General features: G+C 35.7%; 1 protein-coding gene across 1 annotated transcript in view; it reads right to left on the bottom strand.

Moving 5' to 3' along the window:
• The window catches only part of Samsn1 (SAM domain, SH3 domain and nuclear localization signals 1), a 133,874-nt gene that overhangs the window by 97,162 nt on the left and 21,516 nt on the right, over positions 1 to 15,196 (bottom strand). Inside the window, exons 3-5 of the mRNA XM_070030490.1 lie at positions 12,770 to 12,810; positions 11,381 to 11,418; positions 2,541 to 2,620 (exon numbers count right to left, since the gene is read on the bottom strand). Of these exons, the coding sequence (XP_069886591.1) occupies positions 2,541 to 2,620; positions 11,381 to 11,418; positions 12,770 to 12,810 (159 nt within the window). The remainder of the gene's footprint in view (positions 1 to 2,540; positions 2,621 to 11,380; positions 11,419 to 12,769; positions 12,811 to 15,196) is intronic.

The raw sequence follows: 15,196 nt of genomic DNA on the forward strand, positions 1-15,196 counted from the left end.
ATATGATCACATCACAATTGTAACTTTATGTTTCAATTCATGTTTTGAGAGCTTTATGCCTTCCTTATTTCACATTCAGTTTGTAACATAGTGAAATGGCCATATGAAAATGTTTAGTGTTCTAGCACTGTAAAATAAAATAAGTATATATTATTTTAATCTTTCCTAGGTTAAGTATTTGAATTGTATAATGAATACATAGAATTGCAATAATAAGAAGCAAAAAGCAACTTCACTTTCTCTAGGAGTCTTTTGATTGCCAAGACCATACCCAAGCCAAGTTTAGCTTCACTGAGTGAAAAATGCATGGGGCATCCTATCTCTGGATGATGTCCATAGATTGTCCCAGTCCCAGGCAATTTTCTAATTCAGGTACTTGATTTTAGGCCTTCATAACAACAATGCAGTTGGATAGGAGTGTAGCTCAGAAATCTGCATTTTCAAATGAGTCTGAAACACACAGTGCTCAGGCTTCTTGCAGAAACACTACTGCAATGCTCCTTTTCTTTCTAACGAGACAGCAGAAAACTGCTACATTCTACCTTCTGCCCATGATCTACACTCTGCTCACAATATATATTCTGCCCATGGCAGAGGGTAGTCTCTCCCTTCATAGCACATGTTCTTCTCCATCAGAGAATCATTTGCTTCCTTCCTCATCTTTCAAAAGGCACACTGCACCCACTTTTCCTCCACCACAAGAAATGAATGCCATCTTTACAAGACACTTTATGGTAAGCCAAAATGTTTAGTCTTACAGATAAACATTTCTTGGTAAAGTTCAAATGAATATCTGTTAAGAATAAGAAGAGCAAGTGAAGATAGATAAGATCAGTTCTTACTCTCAAGTGAGGACTTCAGGATGAGTTGGTTTCTAAATGTGTGCCATTCAGTATGAATTCCTTTTGAATATTATTTAATACTAAATTACATATTACCACTGGATAGTTAGTACTCAAGAATCAACACTCCCTATCCCACTAAAACCTCCAAAAACATTGGCATTAGGGTGAAAAATTATCGCTCATCATTTTCTTTTGAAGAACTTTCTACATTATTTTCTTTTTTTTTTAAAACAGGTAATTCTATTTTTTTTTTCTGCTGAGAACCTAAAGAAAAAAATTCTCTTGGCACACGGCATGTCTGGAGAGCTCTTCCTGTAAACCAGCCATTATTTTTCCTGGCTATCAAATTATGTTTCACTTAGATATTTATCTGAGACCTCATCTGAATTTAGGAAATTTTGCCTGTATATTTCAGCAATAATCTACCAGGCGCATGCATGAAAGTATCATGGAGTCTTCGCAAAGAGGAAAAAGAAGAGAAGGAGGAGGAGGTACACAGGAGAAAATAAGAGGAGCAACAATAACTATATTTTTTAAATATTAACTAAATGCCAACCACAAACCTAAGTACTTTAGAGAAATATCTTACTCCACCTTTCTGACAGTCCTGAGATACATGATCTTTTATAGACATGTTTGACAGAGATATGCAAATGGAAGCATAAAGGACCAGTGCTTTACCAAAAGTCACAAAAAGCTAAGCCAAGATACAAAGCAAGCATACTGTCTGAATTCAGAGCTCTGATGCAAGTACTTTTGGGTGAACTGATTGAATTTTGTATGCTCAGGCAACGTGTTAGCAGGACTCAAAAGAATAAATGTATAATTCCATCAGTATCAGAACAACCTGCAGAAACTGTAGTTGATCAACGTTAAGCTTCACTGCCTAATTCATTAGAGTGCCCCCCAAACCTTGGAAATTAGCCTGGATTTAGGCATGGGAGCTGTTTCTCTTCAAGAAATCTACCTACAATACAGAATTCACATATTATATCTTCTGCCTATTGACCAGTCTCCTGCACTATGGAAGGTCAACTCTAAATTTGGATGGTCAGTTCCAACTACTTTAATAAAACTAACATGTGATTCAAGAGGACCCTATAACTGTGAGAAGAATAACAAAAGTCACTCTAATAGCTCTATTGACCTGTATAATCTTCCTCACTTCCAGATGGATAGAAACTATTTATTCATTAATATTATTATTAGGGAGATCCAACGTTTAGGCTAACTTAATTGCTGGAAATGTTAATTAAAGCAACATCAAAGGAATATGTCAGGAATCACAATATGGGTTTTATATCAATGTGAAGTCTCAAGGTGCAAGCTCTACACTCAAGGTTGCCCAACATTTGGAAGCACTTAGCATGGGTTCTCCTCAGAGAACTTTCCACTGTACTAATTTAACAGGCCCATGATTATTTACCAAAATGCTCTAGAGCACGATGATTTACATATATGGTTTATTATCTCAAAGTGGTTTATTATCTCGTCATCAGTATATTTTTTTAAAATTTATGATCCAATTCACAGGAATACAAGCATGGCAACTACAAAACAACCAACTCTAACTAAATTTAAAACATCTACAAGGCGGTCTAAATATTGTACACTATAGCTAGCATATTATAAAGTTCAATAACAGGATGATTTTCATAAAACACCATATAAGCTTTGACTATTTACATTACTCACCTGATAGGAAGTTCCTTGTAAATTTTTTTCATGGAAACTATGTATATTATTAGTCAAACTGAAATCATCTTCATCTGGATCTATAAAAAGAGATAAAAGTTAAATACGGATTATCAGAAATTATAAGATTTGGGACTATGAGTATAATTCATTTTTAGAGTTATCTGCCTATAATGAGTACAGTCCTAGACATAATTCACAGCATCCTAGGACAGAAACAAAATAATTATAGGATTTTGGAAGATCAGATGCGATATAATAGGTTTTATATTTCCATTTTGTCCTTTAAAGCATTACATTGAATATCCCTTTCTCTAAGATATATTCTTTTTAAATGAAACACATAAAAGATAGCAACATAACACCAAAAACAAAAATGTCAAGCACTATGTGTGTTCTTAAGCAAGCCATGGTAATTTACTGGGACTCAGTTTCTCTCTTGATAATAAAAGGAAGTGATACCATCAACAAAAGCTACAGTTACCCACCTTCCCTATTTCTGTTAAACTAAGCTTTACACTCCTGGCATTTTGAGTTTCATTAGTTTTGATCCTCTCAACATGAATTATTTAAGCCGAAACTGTTCTAGGCATGGTTTAGTGAAAGCTTTGGAATTTGGTATCCATTTGCTTGCAGCTACATGGAACCTTTTCAAAAGTAACAGCAATTCCCTCTCAGCCCTTGAGAAAAGGACTTCATTTACTTAATTCTGAAGTTCACAGTGTGTTAAAAGAGGAAAAGACTTCTTGGGTCACCCAATATAAGTCTTTTGTTTTATAAATGAGGATGCAACACCCCTAGAAATCACTGACCATCAAGCTAGTGGCTTCTCCTTTGCCTTCACTTCTTTTTGCTTGTTTTCAGAGCTTCAGTTTTTAATTGTTCTTCTCATAGCTTATGACAGGAGGGACAAGCAAAGACTATTAAATCTTACAGTTGCATAAACATGCAGAAATTCCTTCAATTCTTCTTCATAGCAATCATCAAAAATATGCATGACTCAATATCAAGACAATTTGTAACAATAACTTAATATTTAAGCAATAATAACCTTACTGTAAGATTCTGACAAATAGCTAAGTCTCAAAATGAACTGATTTTTAGCAATCTGGTTCTTTGAAAGAGGGTGTTCAATTCCAGGATCAAGACATTAGAAGTTGTTTAAATAATTTGTTCTCTTTCTAAGCCTCTGAACTTAGAAAACAATTTCTCCCTCCTTTCATTTCTCTTCATCTTTCTTTGATCTCAGTGATCTTTGAAGCACTCCTCTTAGAGACATTCCTCTAGGTGTGGGAAAGTGTACAGCATCCCCTTCTACACTAGAATCTGGGAACTAGGTGAGGAAATACGAAGCGAGGATGTGCAATGCACTTGTGTAATGATGCAAGGTAGTAAAATGAGTGATTCAGACAAAGTGTTATGGGAAAAGACCGTTCTAGGTCAGACAACTGAGGAAAAGGCAGGGTTGTTAGGGAAGCTTCAAGAATGAACACGGAAATGAAAAGGTACCAAACAAAAAGCATAGATACAGCAAAAATGCTATGAACATTGGCTGATAGAGCAGATTGAGTAGAACAGGTTGAACTCTGACCCTATCCCACAGGGCCATTCTGGGTATAGTCCAGGAAAACAGGGCTGGATTAGGTAAGTGTGGCCAATTTTTAATGAACTTTGATTACCAGCTAGAACAATTTGGACATGACCAATTAGCTCAATTTTATATGTATAAATATCCACAGGAGTCAACAACTAATTTTAATAAATGAAGTCAATTTAGTCAAGGAGTCAGTGGGATTTCTGAAGTGAGCCAGAAGGCCAGGGCGTCAGCCAAAGGGTAATCATAATTCTCATTACTCTCAAACTAAAGCCTCCTGAGGCACTCAGTCCAGGATTATGTGTTTCAAGAAAATATCAACATATGGGTTTTATTATAAATTTTTTCTTAGTTTTAAAATACCATATGGCCTCCAGAAAATCTTTTTTTGAGAACATATTCAGTTAAAACCAGGTACTTTGCCGAGCACTAAGAGGAGGCTGAGATCTGAGGATCACAGTTCAAAGCCAGCTCAGGCAGAAAAATCTGTAAGACTCTTATCTCCAAAAAACCACCAAAAAAACAGAAGTGGCACTATAGTTCAAGTGGTTTGCGGTAGCCTGGAGCTGAAGTGCTCAGAAACAGTGCGTAGGCCCAGAGTTTAAGACCCACACAGACAAAAAAAAAAAAAAAGTGCCAGGTATAGTCTATGCTGTGTTAAATGGGAAAAATACAAGAATGTTGGATTAATGATGAAATAAAATGATGATCTCCTTTTTTTTTTCTCATTTATAATTTTACTTTTTACTTCTTTGGGTCCGGTCATGGGGCCTAAACTCTGGGCCTGCATGCTGTCCTTCAGCTCTTCAGCTCAAGGATAGCGCTCTACCACTTGAGCCACAGTGCCACTTCCGGCTTTTTTCTTTTTTTTCTTTTTTTCTTTTTCTTTTTCGTGAACATACTGTACAGAGGGGTTACAATTACATGGGCAAGATAATGAGTACATTTCTTATCAAGCATTGCAGCCTCCTCCTTTGTTTACCCTTCGATGATCTCCTTTTATGAATATTAACCATTCTATGTGTGTCTCATACACTTTTATTTATCTGTGATCTCTCAAATATTCCTCTACAAAGAGAACATAAGTAATTTCATTTTAAGTCAACAAGTGGAAATATTCAGGTTGTATTTCTTAAAGATGGCCACAACCATTATCTCCAATGCCGCATGGGCTTCTTCAGTGTGACCTGAACATTCTTTCAAGAAATGGAGTCTAATGTTTCTTACATTGACTCGGCTAAACTTGTGTATCTCAAGAAATTGTAGTGGATATGATGCGCTACAGCTTCTGCATTGATATCTTTGGATACTCATTTCTAGACACTTCCTTGTTTGATGTGTGAAGTTTTTTGTGTGTTCCTCTTTCCCAAAACCCAACTCTTAATGATGGGAAAACTGAGTTACAGGGAGAGGCGCATGTATGAGAACCCAAGCTGAGCCCAGTCTATCCAAGATCGTATCTTAACATATAAGTGAGGAAATCTGTACAGATTCCAGCCCTCACGCCCTCCCCAATCTTCTAATCTTCCTAAGTGAAACTCAGATATCACATCACGAAGTTTGGCTGTGACTAAATTACTGTCATCTAACTGACTTTCATGAACCTAAAAAGAAAAAAAAAACCCAAAACATTGTTTTATAGTAATAAGAATCAGGGTGGTTTGCTCACAGAGGTAGATTATCATGACAGGCATAAACTACATAATGGGTCACAAATATCTGTATGTTTAAGACTGTACCATTCAGCATAAAATCTGAGATTCAAATGAACAGTCAAATGCACATACATAATAATGGGGTGGTATGAATAATGATATTTGACCGTATTAATATTCACACAGGTGACTGTAGTATTAGTAAGAACTCCCTTAACAATTTGAAGGTTGTTAAGATCCATTTGGATAAAATACAGGAACTCTGAAAGTTGTCATTCAGAACAGAATGCTTCCTTGGAAGGTGAAGAGGCAATGCTGTAACAGGTGACCTTTGCCCCAGGAGTTTATTCCCACATCATGAAAGCAACTATGATGTGAAAAAAGACTCCTGTCTGACATTCCTCACACAGTCCAGTGTAGCCTAAGTCAAACTGCCCGCTCTTGGGAAACTCATTTTTAATGAAATGTGATGGGCTAGGAGTATAGCTCAGGGATAATACTCACTTGCCTAGCACGCATGAGAACCTCGGTTTAAGCTTCAGCGATGCCCCCAAAAAGCTAAATTAAAAAAATTGGATTGTTTCTTCTATATCATTGAAGAACATTGTTGGGATTTTGAGGAGTATTGCATTGAATTTGTAGATAGCTTTGGGCAGTATTGTCATTTTCATGACCTTAATCCTTCCAATACAGGAGCATGAGAGGTTTTCCTACTTCCTTAAATCTGCTTTAATTTCCTTTTCTAGGTTTTAAAAGTTTATATCACAGAAGTTCTTTACATCTTTGGTTAAGTTAATTCCAAGGTATTTTTTGAGGTTATTACAAAAGGATTTGCTTTCTTGATTTCAGTCTTGCTCTTGTCATTGTTGGCATACAGAAATGCTACTGATTTTTGTGGGTTAATTTTATATGCTGCTATGTTGCTAAAGTTTTAGAACAGCTCAAGTAACTTGGGAGAGGAATCTATGGGGGATCATGTTATCTGCAAAGAGGAAGAATTTTACTTCATCTTTTCCTATTTGGATCCGCTTGATGTTTGTCTCTTGCCTTATTGCTCTAGCTAGGAATTCCAGTACCCATATTGAAGAGGAGTGGAGAAAGCAAACATCCTTGTCTTGGTCATGATATTAGAGGAAATGATTCTAACTTTTTTGTTTTTTGTCGATCAATAGTCTTGAACTTTGGGCCTGGATGCTGTCCCTGAGCTCTTCAACTCAAGGCTCTAGTGCTCTACCATTTGAACCACAGTACCACTTCCAGTTCTCTCATTGTTAATTGGAGATAAGAGTGGCATGTACTTTCTTGCCCAGGCTGGCTTTGAATCATGATCCTCAGATCTCAGCCTGAGAAGCTGGGATTACAGGCATGAAGCACCAGCACCTGGCTCGGTTCTAACTTTTCATGATTAAGTATAATGGTGGCTGTAGGTTTGTCATATACAGCCTTTGTTATATTGTGAAATGTTCTATGGATTCCTACCTTCTTGAGATCTTGTATCATAAAAGGCTGTTAGATATGGTCAAATGCTTTTTCTGTGTCCATTGAGATGATCATGTGGTTCTTGTCCTTGCTCCTTTTGATGTGTTGAATTACATTAATTATCTTGTATATACTCACCCAGCTTTGCAACCCTGGAATGCATCCTGTTTGATCATCTTGTATGGCTTTTTTTGGGCTAGTTGTTGAATTCAGTTGGCCAGAATTTTATTGAGAAGTTTTGCATCGATATTCATCAAAGAGATGTGTCTAGAAATATTTTTGCTTGATGAGACCCTGTCTGTATTTGGGATGAGGGTTATACTGGCTTAACAGATTGAGTTTGGTACTGATCTTTCCCTTTCAATTTCATTGAAGAGTTTACAGGGTATTGGAGTAAGTTTTCCTATGAAGGCCTTATAGGATTTGGTTGTGAATCCATCTGATCCAGGGCCTTACTTGGATGGATGGTCTTTTATTGGCATTTCTACTCATTACTTATTATGGTCCACAACTATGTTTGTTGCAGCATTGTTGACCATAGACAAGATATGGAATCAATACACGTGGCCCTCAGTGAACAAATAGATCAAGAAAATGTAGTATATATACACAATAAAATTCTATGTTTTCATCAGAAAGAATAGCAATGCCCCAACCATAAGGAAAAGAAGACCTAGAAAAAATTATACTAAGCAAGGTAAGCCAGACCCAATAACACATAGACTACGTGGTTTCCATCCTTTGTAATAATTAGAATTTTCTTATAATTCTAGAAGTAAATCCAATAGATAGTAAAAGATAAATAATTATACCTGGACTTAATTAATTAAACAGCAGTCTAAGCATTCATATAGTGGGAACAAAGGAGGATATTCTTAGGAGAGGATCACAAGGGCTCAACAGTTATGTGCACATTATCATATAAATGATACTTATCAAAATGAACTCCAAGAAATGGAAATGAGAGTTTTCTTAAATTGTACTGTTTGCAGGTTTTTTCCTTCTGTTTTTCCACATTTTTCGTGTTCATTTTGTTCATCTTTACAAATTTCATCTTTAGTATCCAATAAAACAGGGTAATGATATCAATGGTGCACATTCCCATCTTCATCTCACTGAACTACTACACATACTGCCTATCCTCAGGCATATCAAGGCACTATAAAGTAATTAGGCAATTAACAGCTAAAAAGTAGTGTTTAAAATGTGAAAGAAATATTATGGGTTGATATGTAGGGCACTAATTGCTTAGAAATACTCTGAGCCTTCCAAATGAAGTTACTCCACAAATGAAATTCAAGCTCAGAACTTGTGACTCTCCTTCTCCCACTGAATTCCCCCTTCAATTTATAATAGCATCGACAGCCTTGGTCTCAAGCCATCAACTCTTCCTAGCACAGCATTAATCCCTAGGTAATGTCCTGTGACTCAGCTGTGCCTGTCTTAAATGTCATCCGAACATCTAAGATATACATCCACCCCTCACACATACACACCTCTCCCTAAACATATGGTGACTCTGGATTTGTTTTCAGTAATCTCAAAATATCAATACTGGGAAGTATTCTGCAAAACCAATCTGTTGTTTCTTTGACACAGGTAAAGAAGCAATTCACTTCAAGCCAAGATTCTTGGCTGCCTTTCCAACATAGGTATCATAGAATCACCTGCCTTTTACTACTTGCTTTCAAAAGCAAAAGTAAAAAAACACATTTCAACACAAGGAAGGTTTTAGAAAGTAGAAAACTTGACAAGATGTGTGGTAAAAAAAATTTTAAGAGAAATCTATAATGCAGATTCTATGACTTCTTAGCTATAAAGCAACATACGATAAGCTAAAACATAATGTGCTGTTATTAGAGGAACTGATGAATGGATAGGTTAATGAACAAGCAAATTTAACTAGCAAATGAATAGATGATTAATGCAGGACGTGTCTGAAGAGAGCTTTGTGATAAAAACAGGGTCCAAACAGAAATGATAGTATTAGACCATTCACAGTACTTTAGTTATAATTAAAAGAAAATATTTCAAATAACCTGATTTACTTCAGTTTTGTATTTACTAGAGAGGGAATTATAAATATTTAAAATCCCAATTGGAATTACTCACAATAAATTTTGCCTGATGTTGAAAAAATGAAGTATTTCAAAGGGCACTTAGTATTTTCCTTTTTAATTAGACTACAATGTCTGGCTTTTTCCAATGTCAAAATATGTAAATTTTTCTTACCTGCCCTTTAAACTACTTTGGGAAGATGCAAAGTCAGCTGAACTAAAATATAGCCATTACCTTTTGGTCGACAGGACATTCTGATTTGGGAATCACTCTCAGGATTTCTGGGTTCCTGCCAGATTGTGTCATTCACAGTATTTCCTTCAAAGTTAAATTGAAGGAGCAGTTAGCAGAAATGACATCAACATCAGCCTACTAAGTGTAAGAAATTTGAAATCAAGCCATGTTTGGTTTGATAAACATGGCTATAACTTGATAAAGAATGTGTTAAGAGAGCTGTGTGGCTCATTTTGAGGAGTTGTAGTTTATGACAGACAACCAAAGATGACTTATGGACTGCTCATTTATTTGCACCAATTATAGAAGTACTCACACATATATTGCAGAATGTACTATTCAAATGATTCTTGATCACTTATGATCACAGTTTTCTTTTGAGAAGATCCTGAATTCATAACTTTTTATGTGCATGTTATAGTACCCTCTTTCCTCATCATTTTCAACAAAATTATTGCGTATACAAGAATATTGACCTATGATAATTTCACAAAACTAAAATTCCTCAGTGGATTGAATATAATTTGATCAGCCTTTTCTTCCCTGTATTTAAGAAAGGCCTGGAGGTTAGTAAATGAGCTGTACCAAATGAAGAATTGGAGCCTTTCTAATCAATATGCCAAAGTAACCATTCTACATGTTGTACCATACATAGGACATGTTATGACATGGAGACAAATTGGCATGCTCTGTTGTCTATAAAGGCATCATCTGCTTTCACATTTAAATGGTAGCAAAGTCAATAGATCATCAAGATTTATGTTTATACAATAGTCTGAGAATACACAGACTATAAAATGTTGTTTTACTTGCTTCTATTTAGTATTATGCATTACTAAAATCAAGACTAATATTCCAAATATTTAAAATATGCAGAGTCCATAAGAAGCTGATGAATGAGACCAGACATAGTCCCTATAAATCCCATGTCTGTAAGAACATCAACCTAATTAAAATTCAGATGTCCTAGGACAATGCACCCATTAAGCATTTATAGCCTCTGCACCCTTTATCAGATCTAGCTTTCCAATACTAAAAGAGAGTGGTTTTGAAAAGAGAGGGTGAATAGAATAAATGCCAGATTGGAAAATTCCTAGGGAGAAGGAAAGGATAATGTACCTACAAGTTTAAACCTCTACACATCTGCACACACACCAACACACACAGACACAGACACACACACAGACACAGATACAGACACACACAGACACAGACACACACACACACACACACACACGAGAATGTTTATCTTGATAATTCAAATATTTGCATATTTGAATATTTTTGCATGTTTTGAATATTTTATAATTACTACTCCATAATTTTTGTGAAAGAGATGTTTCATTAATTTAATAAAAGCTGGGAAGAGCATTAAATTTTGTTGCTTTAGAATAAAATCACAATAAAAATCCCCTTTTTATTACTACAAATTTATAATTTTAGGTACAAACAAAAACTGATCTGGTATGTGAAAGTAAGCAAAAAAGTTATTTCTAATAAAATTACTTCTGTTCCTTGATATGCAGATCTAAAAAGATTTCTAACTGTTCACCTTGACCATGAACCTGCCAAACTAAACCACCAAAAATTATTTTTTTAAACCTAAAAGGATATTCTCTCCAATAAATCAATGATTGTTTATCTTAATTGTTTTAACTTAGAATGGAACCATATCTTCTGTTTTTTAAAAATTACTATATATTTAAAAGACAATTCAATGTTAGTTTCATCAATCATGTGTTGCTTTATAGCAACAAAAGAATAAAACACTTAAGGAAACAGAATATATCATGTATACAAGCATTTTATGAATTACTAACCAAAGATTTTACTATCCAATGGAAATCTCCAGAATGACCTAGAAAAATAAAAGAAACAGATACTTAACCTTACATTCAATAAATGGAATTTTAATCAAACAGAAACTAGAATGTGTTCAGTGCTATGAGAGCAGAAATATGTTCTAACTTTCAGGTCTATCTAGGGTTTTAACCTTACCTTGTAGTTAACACAAGTATCACCATGACTTGGAAATTTACACGCAATATATAGTATAATATTCATAAAACCTGAAAAAAAGAGTGAGCCAATTTTGCATGAACTAAGTATTTACTGAAGTGGGAGTATTTTTTCCAAATATAGTCCTCCTTTGAAGAAGATTATTTTCACCCTATCTTACTCTCACAAGCACCAAAATCTATTCATTCCCTTATAGAAAAATGGTAGAATATTTGCATATAGCACACTCACACTCTCTCATCAGTCCATCAATACGTTGGTGCCCTCTAGTCCGTAGGACCAATCATAAGCCAACATCTGCAATTTCATTTAAGTATTGACCTGGAATTAGTGAGTTCCTTCTCTAAGGATAGAATCAACAACTACACAGGGGCAGCTTTACCACTAACCAGGGCCCTGCAAAAGCTCATTCTTATTTCCTATTTATACTTAAATACAAGTATTGTCCTTACATATTTAAGTGGGATACTGTTCAAGTACTGCTGCATAGTAGACAACCTAAGCCACCAATCACCAGATTACCTACTTACTATGGATTTGTTTTATATCCTTAACTGGAGAACACTCTGAGCAGGAACGATGTAAGCACTGAGGCTGTGGATCAGCCTAGGGCTTGATTCTGGAGAAAGAAGACATCCAGATAGAACTTGGCATAATTCCCAATAATGAACTTGGTCTTTGGCCAATCCAGGGAACAAAAAGAAAAAGAAAAAACAAAACAAAAAAAATCATTCTTCTGTATCACCATCAGCCAGTCTGGAAGTTTCTCCGTAAGTGAGCTTCCTGCCCACTTATTCCTTGCTTAGTAGTGAAAATCTTATTCCCTTACATAACATGTATATGTCACATCCATTGCCAACTCCAGATGCTGGTTGTAAAGTCAGACTTGACCTAAATAACCAAAACATCTTTCCACAAGCATTTAAATTTGGATTAGAGAGGTCTTTTGACTAAGAGTTCTTTAGGTCATAGATAGAAATAAGTTTTCAAGCAGATGCCTGCTTTAACCTGAACCTAGTTTAAACATTTCTTGCTAAAATTTAATTTTCATATCCCTGCTTAAAGAATTGCTGTAACACCTATTCCCACAGTACCAGTATAAACTGAGAAATGGCAGTAGAATAATAAACAGCTAAGTTTGTACATTAGCATCCACATTCAACATTATCCATAAAGTAAATTTGACTTACTTTCTCTCTTTTGACTTTTCATTCTCCAAATTTGAAGCTTCCTATAAAGCAAAATGATAAACTAAAATAAAACCACTCCAACAAAATTCTAAGATAGTCTGGGTTTATCACAAACGTGGTTCATTTTGTCTGTCCACTTTGAAAATAATAGTCTGTCCCTTTTGAAAATAACAGAATACTAGGATTTTACCTTATTCTAAGCTCTTAACAATTCAAAAGTAGCTCTATTAAATTCAAAACAAATATCAAATTAAATCCTCAAAACTTCAACCCCTTAAAAACAAGGACAGAGTGGCATAACAGAGTATATTAATTACATATTACTTCTTTTGAGGCAGCAGAAAAGTAGCCTTTTATAATGCCTTAAGGGTATTGAAATATATCAGTGATTCATCTGAACTTTTTATTTTAAAACAGCTCAATGGTATATAAAACCTCTTATACTTTGGAGGGAAGAATATGTCACTAGATTCTTTTGTTTGCTTTTGTTTTTGTTTTTCCTTCAAAGAGTTTAATCTTTCTTCAGGCACCTTTAAGAAACCTTTAGTTTCTCTCTCTCTCTCTCTCTCTCTCTCTCTCTCTCTCTCTCTCTCTCTCTCTCTCTCTCTCTCTCTCTCTCTCTCTCTCTCTCTCTCTCTCTCTCCTCTCTCTCTCTCTCATTCATCCACTCTTTCATTCAAAATGTATATATCAAATACCTGTGTGAAAGGCAAAAAATGTATTCTGGAAAGACTGGTTAATGATGGGAGTATGAATTTACATCATTAAAAATATCGGAAAAAATTATATTAAGTGAAGAGTGAAGTAAGCCAGGCCCAAAGACACATAGGTCCCATGGGTTCCCTTATTTGCAATAAATAGTATATGTCTGGGACAAGTAGAAAAGGTCAAAAGCTATCTACATATAACCAGATAAGATGATGTTAAGCGAAATCAACCCCAAGATAGGGACACAAGTGGACTTTTCTTGCTTGCTATTGTTCCTAAGATATTTATAATGTACCATGGATCTTTTTGTTGCTTTGTATGTTCCTCCCCCATGGTATAATCCCTGTTTTCACTGTATTTGATGTTGGTGCCCTGCATCTTGTATGCACACTTCTCTAGCTTGAGGAGAGGAAGAGAAAAAACAAAATGCTTAAATAAGGATACAGGTTGACCCATTCTAACAATGAGATGTACAAGACACTATGTTGAAAAACAAACTTTACAATTTGATGGGGGGTAGTGGTTGTGGAGGTGGGAGGGAAGGAAGGGTAGGGAAAAACAAATGAGGAGGTAGGAATGCTGGACAGGAAATGTACTCATTACCTTGCTCATGTAACTGTAAACCCTCTGTACAGTATTTTTACACTAAAAATGTATTTTAAAAAATCAGGAGCATTTTCCATGCAGGGATCAACACAAAAGCAAGACCTAGGAGGAATTTTGTCTAAAATTCAGAGGAAGGAATATTGGTTCCATTAATAAGTGATTGATAGTATCAATCTGTGAACAATCAGATATCAGGCAAGCTTCCCCTGAATGGTGATTACAAGGTTATTTCTCCAACCTTTATTGTATTTTTATCCAGATTTAGCTTTCAGAGGGCAACCTGAATTTGCCATTTCCCTTGTAAATTGAGGAGAGCTTTATTGAAAGCATGTATACTAAAAGTATCAGTCCTCCACTATGAAAAACAAGTTTTGGTCACTCTGAAGTGCCTGTAGATCAACCCCAAGAAGAGATCAAGTGGAGTGTAGGTAAAGCTGTGAGGGAGTGAAGAGAGTTGATAATCTCATAATATATCAATAGGCCTTTCAGGAGTTATTAGAAACACTGACCACTCTTCAATTTTCTTTTCTTTCTAATTTGTGTTGTTTTTTGTTGTTGTTGTTTTGTTTTTTTGAGCTGATCTTACAGCTTGAAATCAGGGCCTGGGTGCTCACTCTGAGATATTGTGCTCAAACCTAGCATTCTATCACTTAAGCGATAGCTCTATTTCCAGATTTCTGGTGATTAATTGGAAGGCTAGCTTCAAACCATGACCCTTAGTTCTCAGGCTCCTGAGTAGAGGTCTGCAGGCCTGAAACATGCTGTCTGGTTCACTCCTGAATTCCCCAGACTTGATCATCATATATTCTAAAAATCACCAATCTCTATCCCAAGTATTTTATATCCTGTTTGAGGTCATGGCCCAGATGTCTCCAAATCTTATTGCAGGAACCAATTGTGTGTCTTTTGTCTCAATCAAAAAATCATTACAAGCCGGGCACCTGTGGCTCAGGCCTTTAAACTTAGCTACTCAGGAGGCTGAGATCTGTGGATCATGGTTCAAAACCAGCCCAGGCAGGAGACTCCATGAGAATCTTATCTCCAATAAACCACTAGAAAACCGGAAGTGCTGTGGTTCAAGCTGTAGAGTGATCCCCTTGAGCTGAAGAGCAC

This window comes from Dipodomys merriami, unplaced genomic scaffold, assembly GCF_024711535.1.
Source record: "Dipodomys merriami isolate MVZ:Mamm:240054 unplaced genomic scaffold, mDipMer1.0.p SCAF_2, whole genome shotgun sequence".
In the NCBI taxonomy this organism is placed as follows: Eukaryota; Metazoa; Chordata; class Mammalia; order Rodentia; family Heteromyidae; genus Dipodomys; species Dipodomys merriami.